The 27,296-nt window shown below is 47.2% G+C and overlaps 1 protein-coding gene across 1 annotated transcript in view; it reads right to left on the reverse strand.

Moving 5' to 3' along the window:
• Positions 1–27,296, reverse strand: part of NID1 (nidogen 1) — an 84,619-nt gene that overhangs the window by 32,930 nt on the left and 24,393 nt on the right. The window contains exons 2-10 of the mRNA XM_019418940.2: positions 23,167–23,466; positions 20,899–21,125; positions 18,016–18,398; positions 15,044–15,193; positions 12,670–12,921; positions 9,829–10,029; positions 7,242–7,487; positions 6,041–6,184; positions 1,358–1,483 (exon numbers count right to left, since the gene is read on the reverse strand). Coding sequence (XP_019274485.2) covers positions 1,358–1,483; positions 6,041–6,184; positions 7,242–7,487; positions 9,829–10,029; positions 12,670–12,921; positions 15,044–15,193; positions 18,016–18,398; positions 20,899–21,125; positions 23,167–23,466 — 2,029 coding nt within the window. The remainder of the gene's footprint in view (positions 1–1,357; positions 1,484–6,040; positions 6,185–7,241; positions 7,488–9,828; positions 10,030–12,669; positions 12,922–15,043; positions 15,194–18,015; positions 18,399–20,898; positions 21,126–23,166; positions 23,467–27,296) is intronic.

The following is a 27,296-nucleotide window of genomic DNA, read 5'->3' on the forward strand; positions in this document are numbered from 1 at the left end:
GGACCGGCTTTTCTAAATCAACAGATGTTTGGGTCACATTCAAAATTTGAGAACTGCCTGTTCCCTCCCGCCCTCGAGACATCACCTCGCCCTGGGACCTTGGAGTCTCATCTGAGCTTCAAGACAGAGCAAACAGAAAGCACACTAGGGTTTAGTGAACAGCAAGGAAGGGGCAATGAGACGGTTCACTGATGCCATAAAAGAAGAATCTGTTTTAAGTTGGGAAGAAATGTTGAGTTCAGATGGTCCATTCCGCATGCTGCTCTCCAGCCCTGGAAATCGCCACAAATCTTTGAACTTAAAATTCTTGGAACCAACAGGTCAAAGTGCGGCAGTAGGAAAAAAAAAAGCGAAGAAATCTAAACAATCTGGGTCTTTGTGGTTGGCCTATCTCCATCGCCACTAAAATCATCACCAACCTAAAGCATTATTAGCCCAATTAATAGCTTTAAGTCACTCGCTTTGACGAGGTTACTACTTGTGGCTTATAAATTCGAAAGCCATGCACATAATGTTCCCAACTGGAATTTTATTTTATTTTTATTAAATTTTTTTTAACATTTATTTATTTTGAGAGAGAGAGGGAGAGACAGAGCATGAGTGGGGGAGGGGCAGAGAGAGAGGGAGACACAGAATCCGAAGCAGGCTCCAGGCTCTGAGCTGTCAGCGCAGAGCCCGACACAGGGCTTGAATCCACAAACCGCGAGAACATGACCTGAGCTGAAGTCAGATGCTGAACCGACTGAGCCACCCAGGTGCCCCTGAATTTTAGAGGTAAATCACGAAAAATTCAATCTAAAGCATCTGTCAGGTGCTCCCTCCATATGAATTTCAAGACCACTGATTATGGGATGCCTGGGTGGCTCTGCTGGTTCAGCGTCCAACTCTTGGTTGCAGCTCAGATCATTATCTCACAGTTCATGAGTTCAAGCCCTGCACTGGGCACTTGTCAGTATGGAGCCTGCTTGGGATTCTCTCTCTGCCTCTCTGTCTCTCTCTCTCTCAAAAATAACTAAACTTAATAAACAAACAAATGAAGAAACAAGTGTAATTGTTTTAACAGGTATTAAAACAATGGAAAGAATTAAAAGGAAATTTATAAGAAGGAACGTAGTGCAAAAAAGCTTATAAAAGGTGAGGGGACACTATTACGATAGCGTAGACAATAACACTGCTTATTCGTTATACGTAGGACCCTCTGGGTAGTTGGGGGTAGGGAATGAAGTCTGATTCATCTTTGAAAACTGCTTCCCTCAACAACAGAAGCCAGCACTCGCCAACCCAGCCAGGACAATTACCTGGGGCAACCCCTTTGCCGTATGAACAAACGTCTTGGAAAGTTACCTACAGAACTTACCCACACACGTCCCCTCCTCTGAAAACTGATAGCCTTCCACACACTCGCAGCGGAAGGTTCCGGGGTGGTTATTGCAGATCGCGTGGCTCCCACACACCGAGGGCTGTTCTGAACATTCATCGATATCTACAACAAATTTTTTCAACAGGCAGACTTTTAAAAACTACTTCTTCAAATATCACCAGGTATAATGAAATAGAAGGCATTTTGGCCCTTGAAGGGATCAATTTTGAAACAAACTGTTCTATATTCCAAAAGTAGCGTTAGTAAATAGTGGTTTTTTTTCCTGGGCGTAACTTTCGAGAGAGATCTCAAGGTCCTCCTGCTGTAAACGTGGGCTTCCCGTGCCTGTCCTGGGATTCGCTGCTGAGCCTGGAGTTCACCAACACCAGAATGGTACACACATGTCAGAAAGATGTGCAGACAAGTGTCCAGACCGTGAGTAAGCCTCCTAAGTTACTGAACATATGTAAATATATGCTCCTCAAAAATATTACCTTTCTCCAGTTACGGTTACAAAGCAAAGTCGAACAATGTAAAGCCTGACTGTCAATTTTTGAATGTTACCTAGAGCTTAATGCTCTAAAAGGAAAGCTGTTAACTCACAAGGTTGTAAATGAACTAGCCGGGTGATGTCCTCTTGCATGATGATACCAAAGCCATCACATGGGGTAAAGTAGAACCAAAAAAGCATATGCTTTGGAGCTGGACGTACTGGGGTTCAAATCCTGCCTCCTTCAGTTACCAGCTTGTGTGCTTTTGGGCAAGTGGCTGACTAGTCAGCCTTAGCTTCCCCATTAGTAAATAAGCAAAGTGCTATTGACCTTGAGGGGTCCTTCTGAGGATGACAAAAAATGGATGTAAGGCAGAGCAGCACCTAGGATTCTCAAGAAATGTAGCTATTATTCTAATTTTTAAGGATTCAACCTATACAACCAGCCATGGGGATGGATTTGGCCAATTCTAGGAATGTGGCCCTCGCATGACCTCTCGGCATCGGGGTCCAATCTAGAGCTAATCCCACAGGAAGCCTGGTTGGCCCGGACAAGAAACCGAGCTAACCTGTCATGACCCTGGTTACCTGTCCACTGATGGGTTGAAATAAACACAATCACACAAGGTCTTTCCCATGCCAACCTCATTCTCAGAGGGTACACGGTTATTGCCGGCATTTCTAGAACTCAGACATGTAGACAGATTTCATGACGGCTGAGAACAGACAAGTCTCTTCCACCTCTCACACCCACCCCACCCCCCCCAATGCCTTAAGGTGAATCTTTCACACTTGGGAGACAAAGCCTCATGCATCCACCACCTGGTCAGTCTCTTCACTGGTAAAACAAATGCCCCGCTGGCCTAGTGGACGTGGCACAAGATAAGCATCTTTGCCACACCATTCCCGTACCCACGCAAAACCCCAAAACAAATGGTAACAGCTTTTTGAAAATATACTGCAATGAACGTTCCTGCGACACGTTTAAGATACAAGGTCTCACACAAGGGGACGGCTCCAGGCACAGCTGGAAGGTCACGGAACAAAGCCCCCTCCCCCAGCAGCCTCTTCCATGAGACTGGGGTGCGGGCGCGGGGATATTGAGCAAGTGTGGCCTCCACAGCTCCATCCACCAGCTGCTGTTCCAACAACACAGGAGAAAAAAAAAAATCATTCCAGCTTCCACGGTCTCCATGCGTAACCCTCAGAGGACACTCCCAGCACAGATGTCTGGACGCCCTGTACAGACTGCAGGACTCCACGGCTTCAACGCGATTGCCAAAGCACAACGGCACAGAAGCAAAGCTTTTCAATCAAAGGGACAGAACAAAATCGCTAGGGGAAGTTTTCCAAGTTCCATTCGCCCCCGGAAGGTTTATGGCAGGGCAGCTGTGAGTTTCAAAAAAGCTATGTAAGTGATTAGGAGGGAGCTCAATCCCTCATGTCCTAGGTGCTACTGGCCAACAGGATGGGGGCGGGGCTCACGGGATGATGGAGGGGACAGTCCCCTGGCACAACCCACACCTCCATAAAAGTCTGCACATATAATCCAAGCAGGGTAACACTTTTTCTTTAGAGCAAGACTCTAGCAGTTTCCCCACTAGAAGTGCACAGTCCTTAAAGTGTGGAAACTCTTCCTAATGTCTAATTTAAACCCATACCCCCCCCCTTCTGTAAATTGAGGCTAGGACTTTAATTCTTACTTTATTGGAAACAGTGCATTGGCGATAACTGTCCCTCCTAAAATCTCACAGTATCTGTTCAAAGTTTATTTTTCTTATTGTATTATCTGGTCAAACTCTTCTTTGGGAAGACATTTCCTCGCACACAGCTCATTCTCTAACCCGAAAGGAAAATGCTGGACTATTCCTGTAGTCACTGCTTCCTTTTTTAGTTTTTTTCAGAATGGCTACTTTTCATGTCTTTTCAACAACTCTAAATTTGCCCCTTTTATAAAGGCCAGGCTCTCTGAGGAGGGGACTTGTTCACTTTGATTTAAGGGTCTTGTGTGTGCTCAAGAGATGACAGGTTATCCACAACCATCTCTACAGACACCCAATCGAGAAACACACGGAAGCCATTCTGCCGGGCACCCGAGCTCTTGTGTTTTCATCTGGAGACCTTCTCCAAACTACCTTCGAGGGTCACTCTGCAGTGTCTCGCCAACACCGGGCTTGTTCAGGATGCCAACTGTCATTATATCCACATCACCCAAACTGAATTACAAAGGATCGTTCTCTTCTAAGTCATTTTGCAGGTCAAAATAATGCATGAAGTGATTTGCCTAATGCAATTTCCTATCAACGGCCTCATGTCTCCATGCATTAACGCTGTGAGGCATGTTCTAGTGACCCAGAACAAAAAGCAGCCTGACTGGGAATCTACCCACATTCCATGGTGCTAATCTGCCAGAGCAAGGGCTAACCCCAGAACAAAAGCAAGTCCCCACATGACCACCTGTCTTCCTGAGTGACTGCATCAGAGAGTTTTCTATGATAGCAATAGATTATGTAACGTATGGCTGGTTGTGCCTTGTGAACTGAATTAAGTGCTCCTTCTACAATAAGCTCAGGTAACAAGAGTGGAAGAATTAGCCAGAGGTCATGGCCCAGCAGCAGCGGGTTGGGGTATCTCCATGTTTTATTAACATTCTGTTGGCATATGAAGTTGACACAGGGCCAGGTAAAGACTAAGGAGGTATATGCTTCCCCCAAAGAAATGAGGGACCCCCTGCATGGTGTCCATCACCACCTTCACAGCCCTGGGAGATCTCTGCTCACTCGTGCTCTCTCTCACCCTCTCTCTCTCTTACACACACACACACACACACACACAGACACACACACAGGACCATGCTTTTTCAAATTCGCCTGAGCCAATTCAGCCATTCAAAACTGTTGGGCTATCTGGGGACATATTGGAAAACTGATGATCTGAGGCGATCAGATCCCTTCCCAGTGGTATGTTCCAAGGAAGGTGAGCCTCCGATTGAATTCTATCCCATGTACAAAGCTATCAGCAGGCTGGTAGCTTTGAAAATAGACTATATTTGACTATATGAAAACGACTATACAGTCTGTTCTTTTAAGCACAGGTCCTGCTCTCCAAGATTTCAGATGCCCCCACGAGGACCTCACATAGAGTTCACTCTGCCACCCTTTCTGTTAAATCAGCACATGAAGCGTGCCATTCATCAGAGGGTTGGATTCCAGACCTAAGGCATCGTTCCCAAATTTCAGGGCTTCTGGGCTCACCAGATTCTTTCTCCCGAGTCATTCAAGGGGGCTGCTCATCTTTCTGGCCAAACACACTTGTGTATGCTGCTCCTGCACTAGGGGGATCTACTTCTAACATTCCTTACGGTCACCAGTGAGCCCTGTGTCACAGATGTCGGGAGCTCTGGTTGAAGCACCTGACTTCCTGGCACTAGCTGCCTCTGCTGTATGGACTCTTCACTGAGTCAGGAATCCACCAACTGGCCCTTGCTACTGGACCTGATACATCACGAACGTATCAGGATCCAGCTGTCTACGTGCATGTATTAAAAATTAAATTATAATGAGGGGCGCCCGGGTCGCTCAGTTGTTTGAGTGTCTGACTTCCGCTCAGGTCGTGATCTCACAGTCCGTAAGTTCGAGCCCCGCACTGGGCTCTGTGCTGACAGCTCAGAGCCTGGAGCCCGTTTCAGATTCTGTGTCTCCCTCTCTCGGCCCCTCCCCCCTCATGCGCTCTCTCTCTCTCTCTCTCTCTCAAAAATAAATAAGTATTTTTTAAAATTTAAAAGGCAGAAGCGAAAGAATGGATCTCTAGAGCTGCTGGAAGAAATGAGATGGGGTTTGCGGGACACAGGACACCAGCAGTGCCTGGGTTCCTTACAGGGACCGTTACATTATTAATGTTAGAAACAGCGCTGACTTCAGCTTCCCTTTAAACCTGTGTGCGGTGCGGCTTTCTAAATTCTACTCTGCTGCTCGGAGTCTGTGCACTGGACCAGATGGAAGAAAGGGGCGGTACCCCTAACGTGACCACAGGAAACCCAGGGTGTGGGGCTTAACCAGGCTCGGCAGGCCCACCGGCGTCTCCTGCACCTACGCTCCCTCGCCACACCCAGCCCTCCAGTTTGCAGGATCTGGATACCCCCTCCCAGCTCGCTTCCCATCCCCTCCACAAGTCAGAATGGACGGCTGTACCGGAGCAGGTCCTCCCGTCCCCTCGGAAGCCGATGGAACACTCGCAGGCGAACTGAACCCCGGCGCCAGGGCGACAGGCTGCGTTGGTGTCGCACCCATGAGTGCCGATGTAGCAAGGATTCTGAAGGGCATCGGGGGAGCCATCTGTGAAGGAGAGACATTAAAGCCAAGTGAGTATTCAGAAACACCTGCCGGTTTTCCTCCTTCCACAGAAAGGAAGGCACAGCTGATGACCAGGAGAACAGCAGTGGGTCCTGGAACAAGAAACCAGACTCCTGTGTCACCAGGGGGCAGCATCGGCAAACTACATCCCTCCAGATCCACGCCTGCTTTTGTAAATAAAGTTTTATTGGAAACCAGCCGCATGCATTCACTTGCGAACAGTCGATGGCTGCTTTTGCGCTCGAATGACAGAACTGAGATCTTGTGACAGACGCTGCATAGCTGGAAAAGCCTAAAATATTCACATTTTTAAGAAAAAATGCGCCAACCCCGATGCCTAGAGCTACAGTTGTCAAAGGATGGAGAAAGGCACCAGCCCTCCTTGTCCTCTGTGGGGCTACGGAAGGACAAACGTGGTCAGCTGGAGAAGTGACCCGGGTGTGGGGGGACCCCACCAAAAATAACCGACAAAGAGAAAGACCTTAATACCCAACCCCAAAGATATGGAACCCCTGGGGCTTGGAGATTCGGATAATGTGAAGTCTGACGCCAAGATGTCATGCTCGCTCTCCAAATGCCAGCTCCTTCCACGCAGCCAGAAGCATGCACAGACCCGACCTCAGCCCCAGCAATGTGCTGTCACAGGCGAAGGGCATCGTAGGCGCTGTGCCTGACTTTCATCAGACTTTATTCAGATTTCCGCAGGCTCTGCGCACACATTCCATTCAAGGCTGAGCATGAGAGTGCTCTAAATGCCCTGCTGAAGCCAGCTGTAGCCTTTTGGATGGTCCGCTCTGTGGGGTAACTCAACGGGTTAGCATTCTTCACCCCAAACAGAACAATGAAGAGGCTTTAGGTTAGCAGAACAGAGACGCCTAAGCTAAGAATCACAGGTGATGAGATTATTTCGTCTGTCAGGCCATATTTTAGCATATTTTCATCTTCTCACTGAGAGTAAAACGTGAAAAGTAATACGCCAAAGAGCGGAGATAGATGCGTGGGCAGACACGCGATGCCCAATCTGAGCTGCCATTCCTACCCTTCACAGGACCGATGGAGTTGCTTAGCGCATAGCGCAAGATGCTCTCCTCCTGGTTGTACAGGACGAACACGCTGTCCACTGAGAGCTGCTGGGTGTTGGGCAGGGCCGGCCGGGAGGTGTCGTGGGCGCACTCCTGGAAGGTGATGGTCTGGCGCCACTGGTAAGTGTAGATGGTGGAAGGGGCAGCGCCATCTTGCCCAGGCTCCATCACGGTGTACTCCCGGGTGGAGGAGGATGTGATCACTGGGATGCGGTGCGACGGGAAGAAGGGAGACAAGGCAGGGAGACAAAGGAGGCAAGAGGCTTAGTCAAGGGCTTTAAAACTATTGGCAAGATTGCCTGCCCAGATGAGAGATCAGATGCAGCAGGTTGCAGAAGGCCATGTATTTCCGTGTTCGGACTCGCTTTGCTACCTAGATTCCCATACTATTATTGGGATTGTTTGCATCAGTAATATGTATTCCTTTTTCTCATCACGTGCTCTTTAGAAGTTCTGAAGTCACCCAGAACCACCCCAGAGAGTAAGGTCTGGTGGAAAGAGCACACGCGGGGAAGCAGATACATCCGAACTTACACCTTGCACTACCACTCACAAGGTGTGTGATCACAGGCCGGTTACAACTGTAGCCTCGGTTTCTTCTACAACATGGGTTGGGGTGCGAATGACATAATGCGTGTAAAATTTCTGGTCTCAAGCGGGCTACCACTATTAAGATAAACTACCATCTATGGAGCATTGACCACGTGACCAGCAGAGCGCTAACTGCTTCATACAAGTTATCTTACTTAGGATTCAATAAATAGGGGCTGCTATGTGTGACCCTAGATTAAGCAGTTCTCCCATATAAAAAATGAGACACTAAATGGGTTTCAATAACCAATTTTTGAAAAATTACTAAAGTGCTGTGAGCCAACCTCAACAGAGAAGAGAGACAGCCCTCCCCACTCAGAAGAGCCTCCTTTTCACCCATATGATGAAACTCTCAACTTCCTATTTAAGAAAAAAAAAGAATAAAAGGCTCTTTATATTTGTGTGCTCTGATGTAGTTCATAACAAAAGCCAGAAGATAAATAAAAGATCAGTGTAAGCTGCCTCCTGTCCAGCTCCCATGTGCTTGTGCTGCCAGAAACACCATCTGGTCGCAGGCTGACCGCAGACTGGGGTCCTGTTCCCCAGCTCTTGTCATCCCCAGGAGAGCCCAATCAAGCCACAAAGCCTTGGTCATTAGCACAACCTTTGTGGATGGCAATTTTATAAGAGCCTTCTAAAAGTTCCTGTTGTTTGGCTCAGCAGTTCTATTTCTAGGAATTGAATCTTAGAAAAGAATCAGAAATTTGGTCAAGATTTCTGATGGAGATGGTCATTTCAACTCGTTACAAGATGGGAAAATTGGAAATAGCTTAAACTTCAGAAAACACAATGGTTTAGGGGCGCCTGGGTGGCGTTCAGCTCTTGATTTCAGCTCAGGTCATGATCTCACGGTTCGTGAGATCAAGCCCAGCATTGAGCTCTGCACTGACAGCGTGGAGCCTGCCTGGGCTTCTCTCTCACTCCCTCTCTCTCTGCTCCTCCCCCATTGTGCTAGTGTGTGTGTGCACACACACGCTCACTCTCAAAATACATAAACATTAAAAAAAAAAAAGGAAATAGAATGGTTTAAAGTAATAGCCGTATAATAGTACAGACTCACTAAGCAATGTTTTCAAAGCCCACTGAAAATGAAGATATGATAATGTGATATAATTGCAATTTTACTTAAATAACAACTATATACCCAACTGTAGAATATGTAATAGAAATGCATCGATGTTAAATTTCCTGACTGTGTGATCATTGTACTGCAGCCACGTAAGAGAATGTTCTTGTTCTTAGGAAAAATAGGTGACTTATTTAGGGGACGGAAGATCACAACAACTACAACTTATTCTCAAAAAATATGTATAATTTGTGATATATATACGCATATATATATATATATATACACACACACACACACACATATGCGCAATGGAATGGTAAAGTAAAGGTAGCAAAATATTAACAATTGGTAAAGGTGCATAAATGGCAAATGTAAACTGTGTTGTTTTCAACTTTTTTGTAAATTTGAAATTATTTAAAACAGGTTAAAATATAGAGACATACATATGTACATATATACATACAGTACATACAGATATAATATCCATGCTGTACGTTATATCCCCGGAGACTTATGAGATCTATGTTGAGATATTACATGTATATGTTGGGGTATTTTATATATAAATATACACATATGTATATATACACACACACACATATATGGGGAAAAGGCTGAAAGGAAATAAATGCATTTAAATCTAATAATAATGGCATGGTTTTACCATTATGCTTATTTTCTTTTTTGCACGAATTTTCTACAAGTGTGTACTATGCCTGTAATTAGGGGAAAAGGTGATTTTAATAAGCTAGCACCCATCTATTTCCTGCTCTGAAGCCCAGGAGACAGTGCTGGGGCTGCAGCGGTGGGCGGGCCGGAGGCCGGGACCGCCCCCCAACCCCCTAGCCCCACCCCCACCCTCCCCCACAGCGCTGGCTGCTCACCCCCGGGGGAGTAGTGGTAGAGCTCTGTGTAGGGCTCGATGTGCACCGAGGAGCCGAAGGGGATCTGTGGCACGCGGCCCTCCAGCTCCGTGGTGATGGTCAGGTGTCCGTGCTCGTCGATGCCGCTGAACCGCTGCTTGATGACCAGCTTGCCCGGGTGCCCCACGAAAGTCACCTCGGCTTGGCGGGTGAACTCGCCTCCTGGAAAGCAAGGGCAGTCTGTCACCTTGCCGTCTGGGAAGCCCCCTCCTGTCAGCCCTAGGCTCACAGTGCTGCGCGGGAAGGAGGCCAGAACCTCCTCTACAGGTGCTTTAGTCTGATTGCTAGAAACGGAGCTGGCAACACGGAGGACAGAGCGGGGATGTCCATGCGGCCCAACTGAGTGCTGAGCATTGGAGAGACACTCCTTCCCAGCCCCACCCCTGCATCTGAGATGGGCTGGCTCAGGAATGGTGCTGCAGAACAGAGGACCAGCAGTGCTAGGTACCGACTGGGTAAACCAGCACACGTCCCCTAACCCCGCTGAGCCTCCATTTCTTGGTGATAAAGGAGTGATCCATTCTGCCTTATGGACACCAGAAGAGGTAAAGGATGTTAAAAACTGCTTTGCCAAGGGCACCTGGGTGGCTCGGTCGATCAAGCGTCCAACTCTGGATTTCTGGATTTCGGCTCAGGTCACGATCTCACAACTTGAGGGATCGAGCCACACCTCCAGCCGCACCTAGGGCTCCATGCTGACAGCACAGAGCCTGTTTGGGATTCTTGTCCTCCCTCTCTCCCTCCCCCATTCTCTCTTTCTCTCTTTCTCTCTCTCTCTCTCTCTCTCTCTCTCACACACACACACACACACACACTCTCTCTCTCTCTAAATAAACAAACATTTAAAAAAATTTTTTTAAAAAGTGCTTTGCCAAACGTCAAGCGTTCCCAGATGCCAGTTACAATGATGATTATCGTAACAGCTAAATGGTGGTCAGGAAGGGGGAGTGGCTTAGGGCAAACCCTGGCCACTACCGGAAACCACCTGAGGAGCACTTATTACAGGTGTTGGCTCAGGAAACCTCCTTGGTCTGTGCAGGGCAGTAGCCCCAGACAGGCAACAAAAATACCTGCCCCCTCTTCCGGCTTCTTCCCTTTTCCACATTTGCACACTCCCATTACAGCAGGGGTGCTGGCAAACAATGACCCCAGGGCTAACTCTGGCAGGCAGCCCTTGGGCCAAGAACGCTCCTTACATTTTTAAATGTTTTTTTTTTTTTTTTTAAAAGTCAAAAGAATGATGGGACGCCTGAGTGGCTCAGTTGGTTAAGCGTCCAACGTAGGCTCAGGTCATGATCTTCAGTTCGTGGGTTCGAGCCCCTCATCGGGCTCTGTGCCAACACCTCAGAGCCTGGAGTCTGCCTCAAATTCTATGTCTCCCTCGCTCTCTGCCCCTCCCCCACCCATATCAGTCTCTCTCTCAAAAATAAATAAGCATTAAAAAAAAAATTCAAGGGGCGCCTGGGTGGCGCAGTCGGTTAAGCGTCCGACTTCAGCCAGGTCACGATCTCGCGGTCCGTGAGTTCGAGCCCCGCGTCAGGCTCTGGGCTGATGGCTCGGAGCCTGGAGCCTGTTTCCGATTCTGTGTCTCCCTCTCTCTCTGCCCCTCCCCCGTTCATGCTCTGTCTCTCTCTGTCCCAAAAATAAATAAAAAAATGTTGAAAAAAAAAAAAAAATTCAAAATATCACCATTTTAATTAACCCCCCATATAAAGCAACACCAGCATGAAACGCTGTGCAGGGAAGGAGTAGCGTCTGCAGGTCTGACTGCAAAGCTCAACTCTGTCTGCCAAGGAAAGAGCATGTCTGCGTGAGAACATGAACGAGGTTATAATACTCAGGATATATATGCCTGAGGGGCAGAGAGAAGAAATATTAGGCCAAACATTAGATATCTTATGGGTAGGTCCACCCTTTTCCAAATATATATCCTCTCCTTTCTGAAAATGGCCACATTTCAGCATGTATTTACGCTCCATCACTTTTGGAGGGTTACCCTTGTAAAGCCCAGAGACCCTGCTTTTGGGGTGTTTCCACAACAAAGCCACGGCTGAGGCTCCAGCGAGGGGAGGCGGTGGTGGAGAAAACGGAGGCAGCGGCTAGGTACCTGTGACCCAGAACAACAGGCTTCAGGTCCCGGAAGTGGCCGGAGAAGAAGAACAGAGTCTCCTGCACCCAAGCTGTTCCAGAAAAGGGCCTCTAGCACGCACAGGGCTGCTGGCCTCAGCAGAGACCATGACTACTCTACAGAAACCTTCCTCCCAACCATATGCCCCTGTGTCCAATAAAGACTGAACTTTCCCTGGCACAGCCTCTAAGAAGCTTCAAGGAAAGTCAGGTTTTCTAAGACGCAGGAGGATTATGTTTATCAGGCTTAATTTACCAGCTAGAAATGACAGGTTCCTTTTCTCCAAGCAGATACTGAAGAAACGTCAACTATCAGTTCAGATTGGTTGGGAATCTGGAGGCAGGCTTGATAACCAGAATGAGGGAAACTGTGAGCCCCACACTTGGGGTGTGAGGATGTATAAAATGACATCACTTGCTCTGCTGGAGACTTCGAAATCCCGCCCCACATGAAATCACTCCCTGATCACAATGCAATTCTAGATAGCTTTAGTTAGTACACAGTAATGAAAAAATTGATGATTTTGCCTCAAAATCTTATTTCTGGAGCCACAAAATGTTCATCAGTAAGTTTTTGCAGACAGGAAGTTCCCTTTGCATTCACCCCCCAGCCCTCCCCCAGGGCCCCAGGCACCATCGTGCAGTCCATTAATTTCAACGTCTGAGATGAATTACCTGTGATGCTGAATCCATTCTTGAATCCATCTTGTTCCACCGCAAACATCCATCCAATGATGCCTCCAACAGGGGCCAGAGGAAGCAGAGAATAGCCGACGGTCTCGGGAATGGTGCTGATGGCTGTGTACGAGCGCCCGTGGTTCATCACCACATAAGAGTGGAGGTCGGTGTTCTCGAAGACAATGGGCACCGGGCTGTTCCCCACCAAAATCCTTCCTTTCACCTTGCCGTTAACTCGCTGCGGGGAACCTGAGCAAGAAACAAAGAAGCCAGCCTTTTAACAAAGAGTAACATGCCTGATAGGACCTGTACCTATAAAGCAAGTTAGATATTCCAACATCTTGGGGCGCCTGGGTGGCTCAGTCAGTTGAGCGTCTGACTCTTGATTTCGGCTCAGGTCATGATCTCACAGTTTGTGAGTTCGAGCCCCATGTCAGGCTCTGTGCTGACAGCACGGGTCCTGCTTGGGATTCTCTCCCTCCATCTCTCTCTCTCTCTCTCTGTTCCTCGGCTTGCTTTCTCTCTCTCTTCCAATCTCAAAATAAATAAACATTTTAAAAAGAAAGAATTAAATTCTATCAGTTATTGACGGCACATATCTTGTTTCTCTTCCTAGAGTACTAGGGACAGGACTTTCCTACCCAGCTCCTTCATTGGTCTCTGCAGAGTTTTCTGCACATATTTAAGTTCTTAATGAAGTCTGTTGAGTCACACTAGACAGAGGGGCTTGTACCTGACCGTCATCGCCCATGTTCAGAAGACCTTTCGCTATGTTCGGGATGCCCAAAGGTCACTGACAAGCCAAAGCATACACACACAATAACTACGCACACAAATTGTGTCACTGCACTGGGGAATGCTATTAAGTTGGGACGACTAATATGAAAAAAATGCATCCCCTAAACAATTACAGAAACAGGCAGGAAAGCCAAGTTAAGGAAACCAAACAAATTTTTTCCACCAAACCTTGAGCCAGAAAAATGTTTCCAAAGTAGCAAGAATCCAATAAATATTTAAACCACAGAACTATTATGGGGCGTGTATAGAATATCAAAATATGTAGCTGAACAGTTTGTTATATCTGAGCTTGCAAAACAAGCACAAACTGCTCAGCATTTCCAGCTCCGATATTTGGCATAGAAAGAGCTAAGGAGGCTGCTCTTTAAGAAAAAGTTTTCAGTGTCGATTCTAGAAGCTTGTCTCAGGGTGAGGGAAGTATAAAAGCCAAGCCTAAAACAAAGAAGCGAAGGCACACCATACCTGGGGGGTGGGGGTGGGATTTACATTTACAGAAGTTCAAAACATCCCCCTAAATTAACATGAAAAGTACACGTAATTTTCTTTCATTGCTTCAGATAGTATTTAACAAAACTCACTTTATCTCATTGTGACCCAGAAGAAAAAGAAATGTTTTTAGCAAATTAACTGATTTTACCACAGCTATGGCTGGGGATGCGAAAAACGGAAACCATTTCTGCAACTGAGTTTTATTTAGTCAAATTTGCAAAGCAGTTGGGGTTCCCGGTGAAACACAAGGAAAATGGCCGGTGACAAGTGAGGTGACTTGGTGTCTGAAGGGGACAAATGTTCAGTATGGTAGGGTTTTTGCTGGTTTTAATTTTATGGCCCTAACCTCCTGGACGCCTCACTGTCTGACCCTCTAGACCTTCACCGAGAAGATTCTTCTCACCTGAGAACATCAAGACTGGCTGGTCCTGTTGGGTGCAGAGCTCAGAGCTGATGTCCGCCCACAGCTGAATCCATTTTGGAGTCAGCCCCCCCCCATGGGTCTGGAGCCCGGAATTAATTGGTGTGCCCCTTATGCTCTGCCATCATCGTGCTGTGATTTTAGAGGCATGGGGGAAGGACAACCCAAGGGGAAGGGTGACTGGACTAGACTTTTCCCCACTACAAACTCTGGTCTACAGCCACCCACGTTGGCCCAGCTGGGGCTTAACAACCATTAGGCCAGTCAGGTCTTCGAGTAGCACCACATGGGAGGTTGGAAAGAAAGTGAGGGAAACAAGAGGCATTAACGATGCCAGGTCCAGGCCGCATTCTTTCAAAATTTCAGCCTTGGTCCAACATTAGGGGCAGTTGTGAAGATGGGCTCATTTCAAAGATGGAGGAAAAAACAGCGCAGGAAAGAAAGAGACCTCACCGTGCTAGAAAAACGGGCATTCCCCGAGAAATACCCTTTAGGAGAGGATGACAAAGAATGGGAACGAGATCTTAAATATGATTGCCCTACTAAAAAGACTACCCACCTTTAGAGATCTGGGTAAAAGCCAACCTTTCAAAACAAGCACCAAAACAGAAACTCCACTCCCTCCTTCCTCCCGCACAAATCGAACACACAAAAGCCGAGTACCTTCTGCGACACACTGTCGGCCGTTCCCAGTGTAGCCAGCAACGCAGCTGCAGCAGAAGCCCGTGGCGAAGTCCCTGCATTCCGCGTGCACAGAGCACTGGTGTCTGTTGTTGGCACACGTCTGGCGGGAATCCGTGTTGTAGCTGAATACTGTTTAGGGAAAACACGGCACACCGGTTAGCGTGTGCATGGCGGTGGACCAGGCTGGGTTAATGACACTGTGCGCCCCCAAGCCCTTCCCGTCTGCTGGGGGGATTCCAGGACAGTGCTCACACCTGTAGCTTCTTACGTAGTATGGTGGCTGTAGTATGCAAACCACCAAGGCAAATGGGTCTAAACGGGGCTTGAGACATCGCAAGGGTGAATTATTATAAAATGCTATAATCCTACGCACTGGGTCATGCAATCAATATTATCACTGTATCGATATTAGGCTACTACCACCAAATACAATCTTAATATGGGATCCAGGTAATGTAGCCACATGGGCTTGACATTTTAGGGCAGATCGTACATTTTTTTAAAAATTTTTATTTATATTTGAGGGAGAGACAAGAGCGTGAGTGGGGAGAGGCAGAGAGAAACTGAGACAGAATCCGAAGCAGGCTCCAGGTTCTGAGCTGTCAGCACAGAGCCCAATGCGGGGCTCGAACCCATGAGCTGTGAGATCATGACCTGAGCTGAAGTCCAACGCTTAACCAACTGAGCCACTCAGATGCCCCTGAGACCGTAAATTTTTTTAAGTTTATTTATTCATTTTCGAGAGAGACAGAGGGTGAGTGGGGAAGGGGCAGAGAGAGAGAGAGAGAGAGAGAGAGAGAGAGAATCCCAAGCAAGTCCTGCACTGTCAGTTAGGAGCCTGATGTGGGGCTTGAACTCACAACACTCGAGATGATGACCTGATCTGAAACCAAGAGTCAGATGATGAACCGACTGAGCCACTCAGGTGCCCCTAAATTTTTTTTTTTTTACTGTTATTTATTGTGGTAAAAGAAAATTACACATATAGACCTATCTCATAAAATGTGTCATTTTAATGACCTAAAATATTTTAAAACTTTGTTGCCTCTTTCTTCTCCCCAGGGGAAAACTCAGAAGCCCTTATACTCAAAAGCTGATTCGAAGTAATTCTTTAGTCATCCTTGGTCTAAAGGCCTTTGACCCAAGAAACAAAAAGAATTTCTATTTCCAATTCCTACTTCCCAGGTTCATTTTATTAGAACTATGAACTAGCTCATTAAATTTAATAATCCAGAGCAAATTAATTTGCAATGAACTTCAAAAGCACAAGAGGGATGGACTTTCAGAGGGGATAATGATCCAATTTATAAGTGACTGTTACGAGGGAAGATTAAAGTTTAACCTCAGGTGGATTTGATTAGTCTACACCCTCCGAAGGGAATTTCCAGTGTGTATAAGGGTGGCGTTTGGAGCTGGGAACCTTCGGGCCCTGAGCTGAACACACAAGACGAGACTAATTACTTCAGCTCTAGCTGTGGGCCCAGCTCCCAGTGGGTCCCTTATGGCCTGTGTATCTGTGGGTGACTTTTCAAAGAACACCGGGAATGTACTGCTGGCTACAGGAGACTGACCTTTCTAATAAAAACAGTGGGATTGGAGGGACAGGAAACATCTGTTCTAGACACATTTGGGGTTCAAGTCTAGGCTTTTACCAGTACCAAGCAATAAACCACCATAAGTTGTTGGTGCTAGGTATGATGAAAGCTTCACAAATGTTATGTCAGAGACACCTAGACAGGGAAAAGCAGAATAAGATTCCAGACTAAACGCCTACAAGTAAATACACCCCACATGTCTGGGGGGATCAGTCTGGAACAAGTTCTACGAGTAAACACACCCTACATGTCTCGGGGAAATCAGTCTGGAACCAGCTGTAAGCACAGAGTGCCATATGCTAGCTGTTAGCATCACCCCAAGAAATCCAGGGCGCAGCGTGTATAGGGGAGCCCTGAGACATGAGCACATGTCCTCATCATGCCAGTAAGGGGTAATTTCCCCATTTCTGTGCCTAAAAGGTAAGTACTCTTCCCCTGCCGACCAGATCTTGTCCATGCTTTGGGATATTCGAAAAGAACAAACACGTATAAGGACTTGGATGAAACAAACCAGAAGGAGAAATAAAACAGAGTGAATCATGTGCAACGGAGTAGATTTTCCTGGGGACCTTAAAACTTCGTAGTAGAAGCAGGAAAGAGTCGCAGTAAACAACATTTAAAGGCTTGGGCCATCTCATTTATATGAATGTTAATGGATTATGCGTCAGCCTGAAGAGCGAAACATAATAAATACAGTTTAATTTGAACATCTTTTATATGACAAATCAAAGCACGCTGGAGCCCAAATGGTTTTCCCTCAGAATGCAGCAAAAATCTGATAGAATGTGGTTGACTAGAAGAGACTGTATTTTAAAACTATCTTTAAAAGAGGGCTCTGTTTGTGTTGCATTTTTAAATCTTCACAAACCAACTCTGAAGCTGACAGGACCAGGGAGGAAAAATAATCAACCATTCTCCTTCCAAAACCAAGAGGAAATAAACGTCAAAGATAAACTGCGTAAATAGCCAAAGAAACTTCGAAAATGTTTTTTCAGGTGGGTGAATACATTTCTGATCCCAGAAGTCACCAATAAGAAAATCAGACTTGCAAAATAATTCCAAAGCACTTTTCTCTTTAAAACGACAGAAAGAAGTAAGAGGAAACTTGAAAGAGCACCCGCTCAGCAGTCCCCCGTAACCTCAGCCCTAATCCCAAAAGATTGGCTTGGAGTCTTTGAAGCCATCAGGCCCATCCACCGAAGCTCTACGGCTGAGAACGGGGTCTGCCTCTACTTCCCCAGCTCACGTCCTCACAAACCACCATGTGAGACACACGACTGACATCCCCCCAGCAGGACTCCTGTCTGGAAGCCCAAGTGTCCAGGAACATACCAGCTGCAACCTCAAAGGCCTTACCCACTCCTGTTTCCTCAACTTCATCCACGTCTATGACCTGTGGGTGCTGCTGGTGAAACCTCTCCCCCGGCAGCTGGAAAGATCTGGTCCTCTCCGTAGGAGGTCCGGGAGGTCCAGGGGGCCTCTCGGTGGGCAGGCGGCGGGGGGAGAGGACCCAGGGCACGCTGTGCATGCTGGGGTCTCCGCTTCTCGGAGCCTCATAGGGGAAGGATGTCGTGCCCACGTCCTCTAGGCCCAGATGTGTCACCGAGTCGTAATCTTCATCATCATATTCTGCTCCGTCGTCCAGTCCGAGGCTCACGTCGGAGGGCACTACACCGCTGGCCGTGGCCGGGCTCCCGATCTCAAACACCCAGACGCCCTGCTGCCCGGAGTTACTGCTCCTAGAGGGGAAGGATGGGCTTCTTAAAAACAGGCCAGCAACCACAAACCGCCCCCACTAACCAAGCAGAAGGAGCCCTGGGGGTCTGGCATCAGCCTGAAACCTCTGGCTCTGCCACGGTGCTCCTAAAATCCTTGTAATCTCTGGAGTGATGAGATGGGCTTTTCTCTGCCAATGAACGAGTGGTGGCTGCAACCCTGGGGAGCTTCAGGATGGGGGCGGGACAGTAGAAAGACCAGGGCAAGGTTGGAAGGTTGGAACTTTCAGCCCCACGCCCTGACTTCCAGAGAGGGGAGGGGGTTGGAGACTGGGTTAATCATCAAGGCCGATGAGTTTATCCATCATGCTTATGTAAAAAAAAAAAAAACCCTAAACGATGAGGTTGGGAGAGCTTTTGCGTTGGTGGGTGGTGTGCCCAGGGGTAGCATGGAGGGTTCAAGCCTCCTCTCCCTCCCACACCTTGCCCTATTCATTTCTTCTATCCGGGCTGTTTCCGACTTGTATCCTTTAAAATAAACTGGTGGGGCGCCTGGGTGCCTCAGTCGGTTATGTGTCCAACTCGGTTTCGGCTCACGTCGTGATCTCAACGGTTTGTGAGTTCAAACCCTGCATTGGGCTCTGCTCTGACAGTGCGGAGCCTGCTTGGGATTCTCTCTCTCTCCCTCTCTCTCTCTCTCTCTCTCTCTCTCCCCCAGCCCTCTCTCTGCCCCTACCACACTCTCACTCCCTCTCTCTCTTGAAATAAATAAATAAACGTTAAAAAAGAACATAAAATGAACTGGTGATAGTAAGAAAAGTGCTTCTCTGAGTCTGAGCCATTCTAGCAAATTATCCAACCTGAGCGGGGTGGGGGGGGGTGGGGTCAAAGAAACCCCCAATTTATAGAGCTGGTTGATCAGAAGTACAAGTGGCAACCTGGAAAATGTGGCTGGCATCTGCAGTGGGGCCGGTCTTGCGGGACTGAGCCCTTAACCAGTGGGGTCCGTGCTCACCCTGGGCTGTTAGTGTCAGAACTGAACTGAATTGTAGGACACCAAGTGGATGTCCAGAGAGTTAGAGTATTGCTTGGTATGGGGCTGGGAGGGGGGGGGGGGGGAGGGCGGGGGGGGGGGAAATCCCACCTATTTGGTGTCAGAGGTGTTGTGAGTGAAAACAGTACAGACTTGGATGATCAGAAATCCCAAGCCTATCAGCCATGGAATCTTGGACAGGCCTCAGTTTACCTTTTTATGTTCCAAAGGTACAGTGAGATGCAAATGAGATTCAGAATCTAAAGGCCTTTTATAATTAAAAAACACAGCAGAATAACCCTAATCTCTCCTCTCGGCACCATGTTTACTGTTCTTATGTGTCTGTGATCGGAAGTGCTCCTATCAGAAACTACGCAAAATGACCAGCTTCTGCAGCGGAAGGAGGGGACAGACGTTCCTCGGTGGGGAACACTGAGCAAGATGCTGGGGTGGGACGGGGGGATGAGGATCCAGAAAGCCCTGCAGAAATAAGATGTGTATTCAATCTGTCTGCCAGGGACTTCCAGGAAAGGCAAGGGTGTACAGGACCTTGCTAGCACCAGCTCATGAGAACCAGTTGTTAAATGTTAGCAATTTTGCAAGCCAGTTATTAAACACAGCCATTGTAAGTAATTAAATTACGTAAACTTATAATTAAATAAATTACATTAAAAAAACAAAGGCAACAAATACTTGAAACTCATCACGTTGATTTATTTTACGATCGCCTCCATGTTCTGGAAGTTATTGAAATCTATTGCATCTGCGTGCTGAGAATGGTTCTCTTCTGAGCCCCATGGTTGAGCAACACGAAATGGGTAGCCGGAAAGCGGCCAATAAAGGAGAATTTACACCATGGAAATAGGCAAGAAGTATAAATGAGGGCTTTCCTCACCCATATAAAGCCAGTTGCTAAGCAGGCCATTAAGTCAAGGGCAGGGGAGTTTTAGAGTCAATTTGACAATATGATGTTGAGGGAGGGTGTTCTTTCTTCATTTTTTAAAGCACACTGGGAGAGGAAAGATTTTAGTTTCAGAAAAAGTAGTCTGAGCTTTCCCTGCTTCCGCCAAATTCTACAAAATAGCCCAAGAGAGCACTATTTCTGTTGTGAGAATTTCTCCTCTAGTCCGTGTGGCGGGAGAAGGTTTTTCTCAGCCCTGGGTTCATAGCAGGAGATAGGGTTTGAATAGCTTTTATTTCTACCTTTATACTTGCAGAAGAGATGGTAGAAACAGTTTCAAATGAGCATGAGATCTAAAAAATAGGAAACCTGCTCATCCTAAGAGTGTATTACTTTTAGTTCATCAGGAAAAAAACACTACATAATATAAAAAACTACATACAAAGTTTAAATCTGTGGGAACACTTTTAGGTAATGTTCCATAGTGCCCATTATATCATATATCATCCTTAGTAAAATAATAAAATGATCATCTTAATAGTGAAATGATCATGAAGGGGATAATCGACTGAAGAACAAAGAAAGCGTACTTGGCCAAATTTCCAATTGATTCTCTGTCGTTGGCAAATATGTTATAAGCTCCATCGCTCTTCCATATAAATCCTTGTACACCTTGACTGAATGCAACCACAGCGGGAACTTGGGTCTCATCCTTCTTTGAAAATGTCGTGTCGAACTGCAGACCGTCTTCAGGATAAAGGAAAATGGCGTAGGAGCTGGAATCAGAGGAGGCCAGAACAGCCTGGAATGTGTTTCTCTGTGAAGATGAGTTGAGGTTGAGTTACTCAGGAAACTATCGATGGATCTTAAATTGTTCTATTTCCCAGACTACACAGAGAACATCCAGAGATGGCAATGTCCTCACCTTATTCTAAAAGTATTTTTGTAGCAAAAACCAAGTATTCCAGGATGGCTCCACTTAAATATTTCTGAGCCTTTGTCAACATGAAATTTTCCAATTAATGAACGAATACTTTCTGCATGAAGGTTAGCCAAAAATTACAGAGATGGTACCTCCAGACCTAAATCTTATGTAACTTGGCAAATTCTTATCCATAGAATTTGTTTCCATTGCTATGAAACTTATTCAAACATCATGCTCAACAGCATTTAGCATACATCTGTTGAGCCCAAGCAACACACAGTAAGAAGAATCGTGAGCTCTGGAAGAAAACAGATGTGGATCCAAATCCTTGCTTGACTCATCATGGGTTGTGTGACTTTGGGCCTGTTACTTAAATTCTCTAAGCCTGGATTTCTGAATCTGCCAGATGGAGAGAAAACCATCTACTTCGCAGAAACGATAGGAGATCTGTGTGAAATATGAAGGGCCAGGCACAGAGAGATATTCCTTAAATATTGGTTATCTTTTCTATAAATACATGGTCCCTGTGCTTGAAAATTTCTGGTCCAGATGGGAAGACGGACATGTGAAGAAAACATTGCAAAACTAGGGGACAGGAGTGCCTGGCTGGCTGAGTCAGTAGAGCATGTGACTCATGATCTTGGGGTTGGGAGTTCGAACCCCATGTTGGGTGTAGAGATTACTTAAAAATAAACTCTTAAAAAACAACGGGGGGCAGATTCTATAAGGGAGTTGTATCCAAGTGCTATTGCAGCCACAGAAAGAAGTGCCCGATGCTGGGAGGGAGGGAGCAGACAAGGCTGGGCAAGTTGGGAGGCTCAAGTACAAGTTCGACACCAGCCGTGGGAGTCGGGGGAGAGGCTGTCACAAGCAGAGAGGAAAGCAAGTGCAAGATATTGGAGGGGGGGGGTGGGGAGCAGGATGATCAGAGAATTGCTAATAATTTGGTGGAAATTGTGCTGCAAAGGGTGTGTGGAGAAGTAAGGGGAGATTAGGCCCAAGAGGCAGGCAAGGGCTCTGCACAAGGGGTTGGGCATTTATCACTCAAGTGACAGGGACAGACACTTCAGAAATGGCAGGTTTTAAGCAGTTTCCAAGGACGGCACTCACACAGATACAAAAAGCAAACTGTGTCACGCAGGCCCACGACAGACTTTCCCCAAGCGTGTTCTGTGGGATGTAACGGGTCTTATTCGGGAGGGGAAAAAAGAATCTGGCCAAAAGGTTTGGGGACTCCTAAATTTTTTTAAAACATTAAGCCAGTTTCGGGGCTCCCGGGTGGTTCAGTCGGTTAAGCACCTGACTCTTGGTTTCTGCTCAGGTCACAATCTCACGGTTGGTGAGAATGAGCCCCACACTAGGCTCTGTGCTTACAGTGCAGAGCCTGCTTGGGATTCTCTCTCTCTCTCTCTCTCTCTCTCTCTCTCCCTCCCTCTCTCTCTCTCTCTCTGCCCCTCCCCTGCTTGCATGCTCGTATGCTCTCTCTCATTCAAAATAAACAAATAAACTTAAAAAGAAAATTACACGGTCTTCTTTATTGTAGGACTTTTCAGAGTGAGTCACCAGGAGAGAGAGAAAGTTTTGCATCTCCAAATTTATTTGCCCGGGGGGGCTTTTTTCTCAAGGACTCTCGTGCAGGACTGGGTGTTCTATGGTACACACTTTGGGAACCACCAACCTGGAACCTCCTGTGTTTAAAGGGAGTGGTTAGGGACCTTTCAAGGTTCTCTCTCCTCTGTAATACTGTAAACATTAAATAATGGCGGAGTGAAATTATTTTTCTAAGGAGAAACAGAGGCGTGTCCTGAACAGTGACTTCAGATCTAGAGACGGCTTCTCGACTCACTCAAGTATTTTCCCTCCTTCGAGGAAGACTGAAGTGTACAAAGCTAACCTGTGGAGTATTTGCACTTGTACCTGGGTGAGCGCTTACCTTGCCTTCCTGGGCGGGGTCCTTGCTGGGCCCTTGGTAAGGGGCCACGGATTCCCAAGTGACAACCACTGCGCTACTGGGCTGGAAAGAGATTTCTGGGAACCCTCTCTGGACACACTCCGCTGCCAGCCGAGTGACAGAGGGGGATAAGTCTTCCCGGTAATAAACCTTCCCAAAGCCATCTGTCGTGTCCAAGTCCGCCAGGAAAGGTGCAACTACTCCGAAGGTCGGTGGGAAGAGCCCAGGGGAGGATTCTTTGGCCGGGGGTTCACTCATGGCAATAATGCCATTTGTGGTGACCTGTACAAAACCAAGCATAGTTACGAGGCATGTGGGAAAAAAAAACGTCTTCCTCAGGGACTCTGAACTGCCACTCACGGAACACTGCCACAGCCACCCCCCCATCCGTCAAATACAACGGAACTGGAGAAGGGCAGGGTCCCGAACTGTAAGACTCGGGACTGCCCTCCTCAGCAGGATGACCCAGTGGAAGGTTCCAGGGCCGAGAATCACAGGACCTGACTCTGGCATAGACCAGTCACCCAACCTCGGACACGTGTCTTGAACTTCAAATCTTGGGCTTTCCATGCATGCGTGCTTTGCCTCTCGCAAAGCACCCCTCACACATAAGCCATTGTGAAAGCCTTCATCACGTTCCCCAACAAACTGAGTAGTCGTTACATCCCAGGATTGTGTCAGGTGCTGTGGGTAGTACCCAGGCTCTGCCTTCAAGGATCCCATGATCCAGAAGGATATGGGGAAGGATTGACACAAACAGATGATGATATAATAAGTAACGAGTCAATAACTAAATTTGGGGGCACCTGGCTGGCTCAGTCAGTAGAACATGGGACTCTCGATCTCAGGGTCGTGCATTCAAGCCCCACTTTGGGTGTCGAGCTTACTTAAAAAAAGGTAATAATAAATAAATAAAATAAATTGGAAGCGTATCTCTTAAAAAAAAAAAAAGAAGAAGAAGTACACGTCGGGGCGCCTGGGTGGCACAGTCGGTTGAGCGTCTGACCGTGGTTTCAGCTCAGGTCATGATCTCACAGTTGGTGAGTTCGAGCCCCACATCGGGCTGTGTGCTGATGGCACAGAGCTTGCTTGGGATTCTGTCTCTCCTTCTCTCTGCTCCTCCCCTGCTTGTGCTGGCTTTCTCTCCAAGTAAATAAATAAACTTAAAAAAAAAAAAAAAGAAGTACATTTAAATGGGACATTATGGTATCATTAATGATTATGTCTGGTTTAATCTGTCAAAATAATAGCTAACACTTTGAGTGTTTATCATGTTCCAGGCATCTTTTTTTTTTTTTTTAAGTTTATTTATTTATTAAGAGAGAGACAGAGAAGCATGAGCGGGGCAGGGGCCGAAAGCGAGGGAGACAGAGAATCCCAAGCAGTCTCCTCACTGTCAGTGCAGAGCCCGACGCAGGGCTCGATCTCACGAGATGTGAGATCATGACCTGAGCTGAAAACAGCAGTCAGATGCTTAACCAACTGAGCCACCCAGGTGCCCCCATGTTCCAGACATCTTATTAACATTTAATCCTTAGAAGAACCCCATAAGACTAGATACTGTTATTTTCCATGTTTTTCTGGTGGAGAAAATGAGGTAAGTTAAATCAATTTGTCCAAAGGTACCAAGTGTCAGCACTGGGATTCGAACCCAGGGAGCCAGACTCCAAAGTTGGCCCTCTTTAATCACTGTGTACAGCCCCCTTGAAATCAGTTTTAACGCCCTACAAAAAGAGCTCAGTGTTCTCATCCGGCTAACCCCCACACTCCTTGGGGAAAAAAGGGAGGGGGACAAAGAGCCCCTTGATGGAAGGCACTTGGTGGTGGGAGTGCTTGGGTCTCCTGCAAAGCCATGCTAAGAATGAGGCTTTGACCCCCTTGCTCTTTCTTGTTAGTGCACAATCTCTATGATGACACAGAACACCGCTCCGGTTGCTCGTTTTACTCCAAGAATTTGTGAATAAGAATGCCCAAGGGGCGCCTGGGTGGCTCAGTCGGTTAAGGGTCCAACCCTTGATTTTGGTTCAGGTCATGATCTGGCAGTTCGTAGTCTGAGTTCTGCATCGGGCTCTGTGCTGACAGTGGAGAGCCTGCTTGGGATTCTCTGCCTCCCTTTCTCTGCCCCTTTCCCGCTTATGCATGTGTGTGTGTGTGTGTGTGTGTGTGTGTGTGTGTGTGTGCGCGCGCGCTCTCTCTCTCTCTCTCTCTCAAAAATAAGTCAACTTTTAAAAAACTGCCCTAATCAAATGGGAGAGATTTTGCAAATGGCACCTTAGTGTGCTCTTTAAGAGGCTGTGGATCAGAAGAACATGAATGCAAACAAGGCACTCTTTATTGTTAAGCAGTCGATTAGAGAAGGCTTTCGGCGGGAGGGAGGTTGGGTTTTCCAAGTCACTTATTTCCCCCCACCCCTTCCCTCCTTCAGCCTTCTCCTCCACTCGCTACAGACCTCACTACTAGAGAAGGGGGCGGGGTAGACACTTAAGAGAACTAAAGACCAAACCCTGCAACAGGCCGAGAACTGGGTGAAAAGGTTCAAAGGGGTGGAGCAGATCTGGGCTCCAGGAAGAGAAAGCCACAAGAGTTCTGGGAGTTCCGCGTGGACTTTGCAAAGCCCTCCCTTTACACCCGTCTTCACGGGCTGTTAACTGTTTAGAGGACACAATTTCCAGCACCATCTGGCACAGTGATGATTTTCCAGAGCGTGCTGCTGGCAGGCTGCGGAGAAGGGAGTCGGGGAAGGAGCGCTGCCAGCTCATTTCTCACCCTCTCGTCCCGGCAGCCCATCCACACATCTCCCCGCACGGACATCCCAGCGGGACTTGTGTGTGGGGGCGTGGGAAACAGCTCACTCTCCCAAAGCCTCCAGAAGCTGGCAGTTACCAGCCGCTAGTGGGAAGCGATCACACGGAGGCCACATGCACACAACTTAGTTTTAAAAAGCTGTTTTCCGGTGGCATTTAAGTCAGTCCCACAATTTTGAAAACATTCCCGGTGTCTTTTCTTATTTAGAATCTGGGCACGGGGCTGTTTCTATTATCACAAGGACTGCTTTGGGAATCGAGTGTTTAGACAAGTATCAAGAACACTGCAAATGCTTTGGACACAGACCACATAACCCTCATTAGGATCTGTCCTGCACAATTACTTTTCAGCCATTTTTTAATGGTACATGTGGCTCAGTTGCTGGTGATAACGAAGAAAGATGACAACAGAGTATAAACGTCGTATACAGAACATCCAGAAGTATCGTCTGACTCTTAGCTTTACACTTCTTCCGGGGGGCGCCTGGGTGGCTCAGTCAGTGAAGCATCTGACTTGTCCTTTCCACTCAGGTCATGATCTCACGGTTTGTGAGTTCGAGCCCCGCAGGCAGCTCTGTGCAGACAGTGTGCTGCCTGCTTGGGATTCTCTCTCCCTCTCTCTCTCTCTCACTATAAATAAATAAACTTAACAGAAATATGCTTTAAAAAGAAAAAACTCCCCAGTAAATGTTTCTTTGTTTGTTTGAGACATACCAATTAATGGCTGACTTGAACAATAATATTCTCTTACATTTGGATGCCAGTCTCACTGTACAAACCTCTCAAGGGTGTGATGCTCCCATTGTCTGGTTCCTTTTCTCCTTCTTTTTTTTTTTTTTTTTTTTTTTAAATTTTTTTTTTTTTCAACGTTTATTTATTTTTGGGACAGAGAGAGACAGAGCATGAACGGGGGAGGGACAGAGAGAGAGGGAGACACAGAATCGGAAACAGGCTCCAGGCTCTGAGCCATCAGCCCAGAGCCTGACGCGGGGCTCGAACTCACGGACCGTGAGACCGTGACCTGGCTGAAGTCGGACGCTTAACCGACTGCGCCACCCAGGCGCCCCCTTTTCTCCTTCTTAAAGTCAAGCAAGCAACAGAAGCACAGGGGACACAAAGGGAAGGGCCTAGAAGGTTCTTAAGAGGCCAGGAGGACGGACGTGGGCACTAAAACCTCCAAAGGGAACAGAGTGGGAACTACTCAGAGATCCATGCCATTTGCCGCATTGCTTAAGCCAGGAAACTGGAGAGTCGGCCATGATTCTTTTCCCTTTCCCAGGCCATGTCCCATGTGTCCCACCTCCAAGG

This window comes from Panthera pardus, unplaced genomic scaffold (assembly GCF_024362965.1).
Source record: "Panthera pardus isolate Hobbes unplaced genomic scaffold, ASM2436296v1 HiC_scaffold_22, whole genome shotgun sequence".
In the NCBI taxonomy this organism is placed as follows: Eukaryota; Metazoa; Chordata; class Mammalia; order Carnivora; family Felidae; genus Panthera; species Panthera pardus.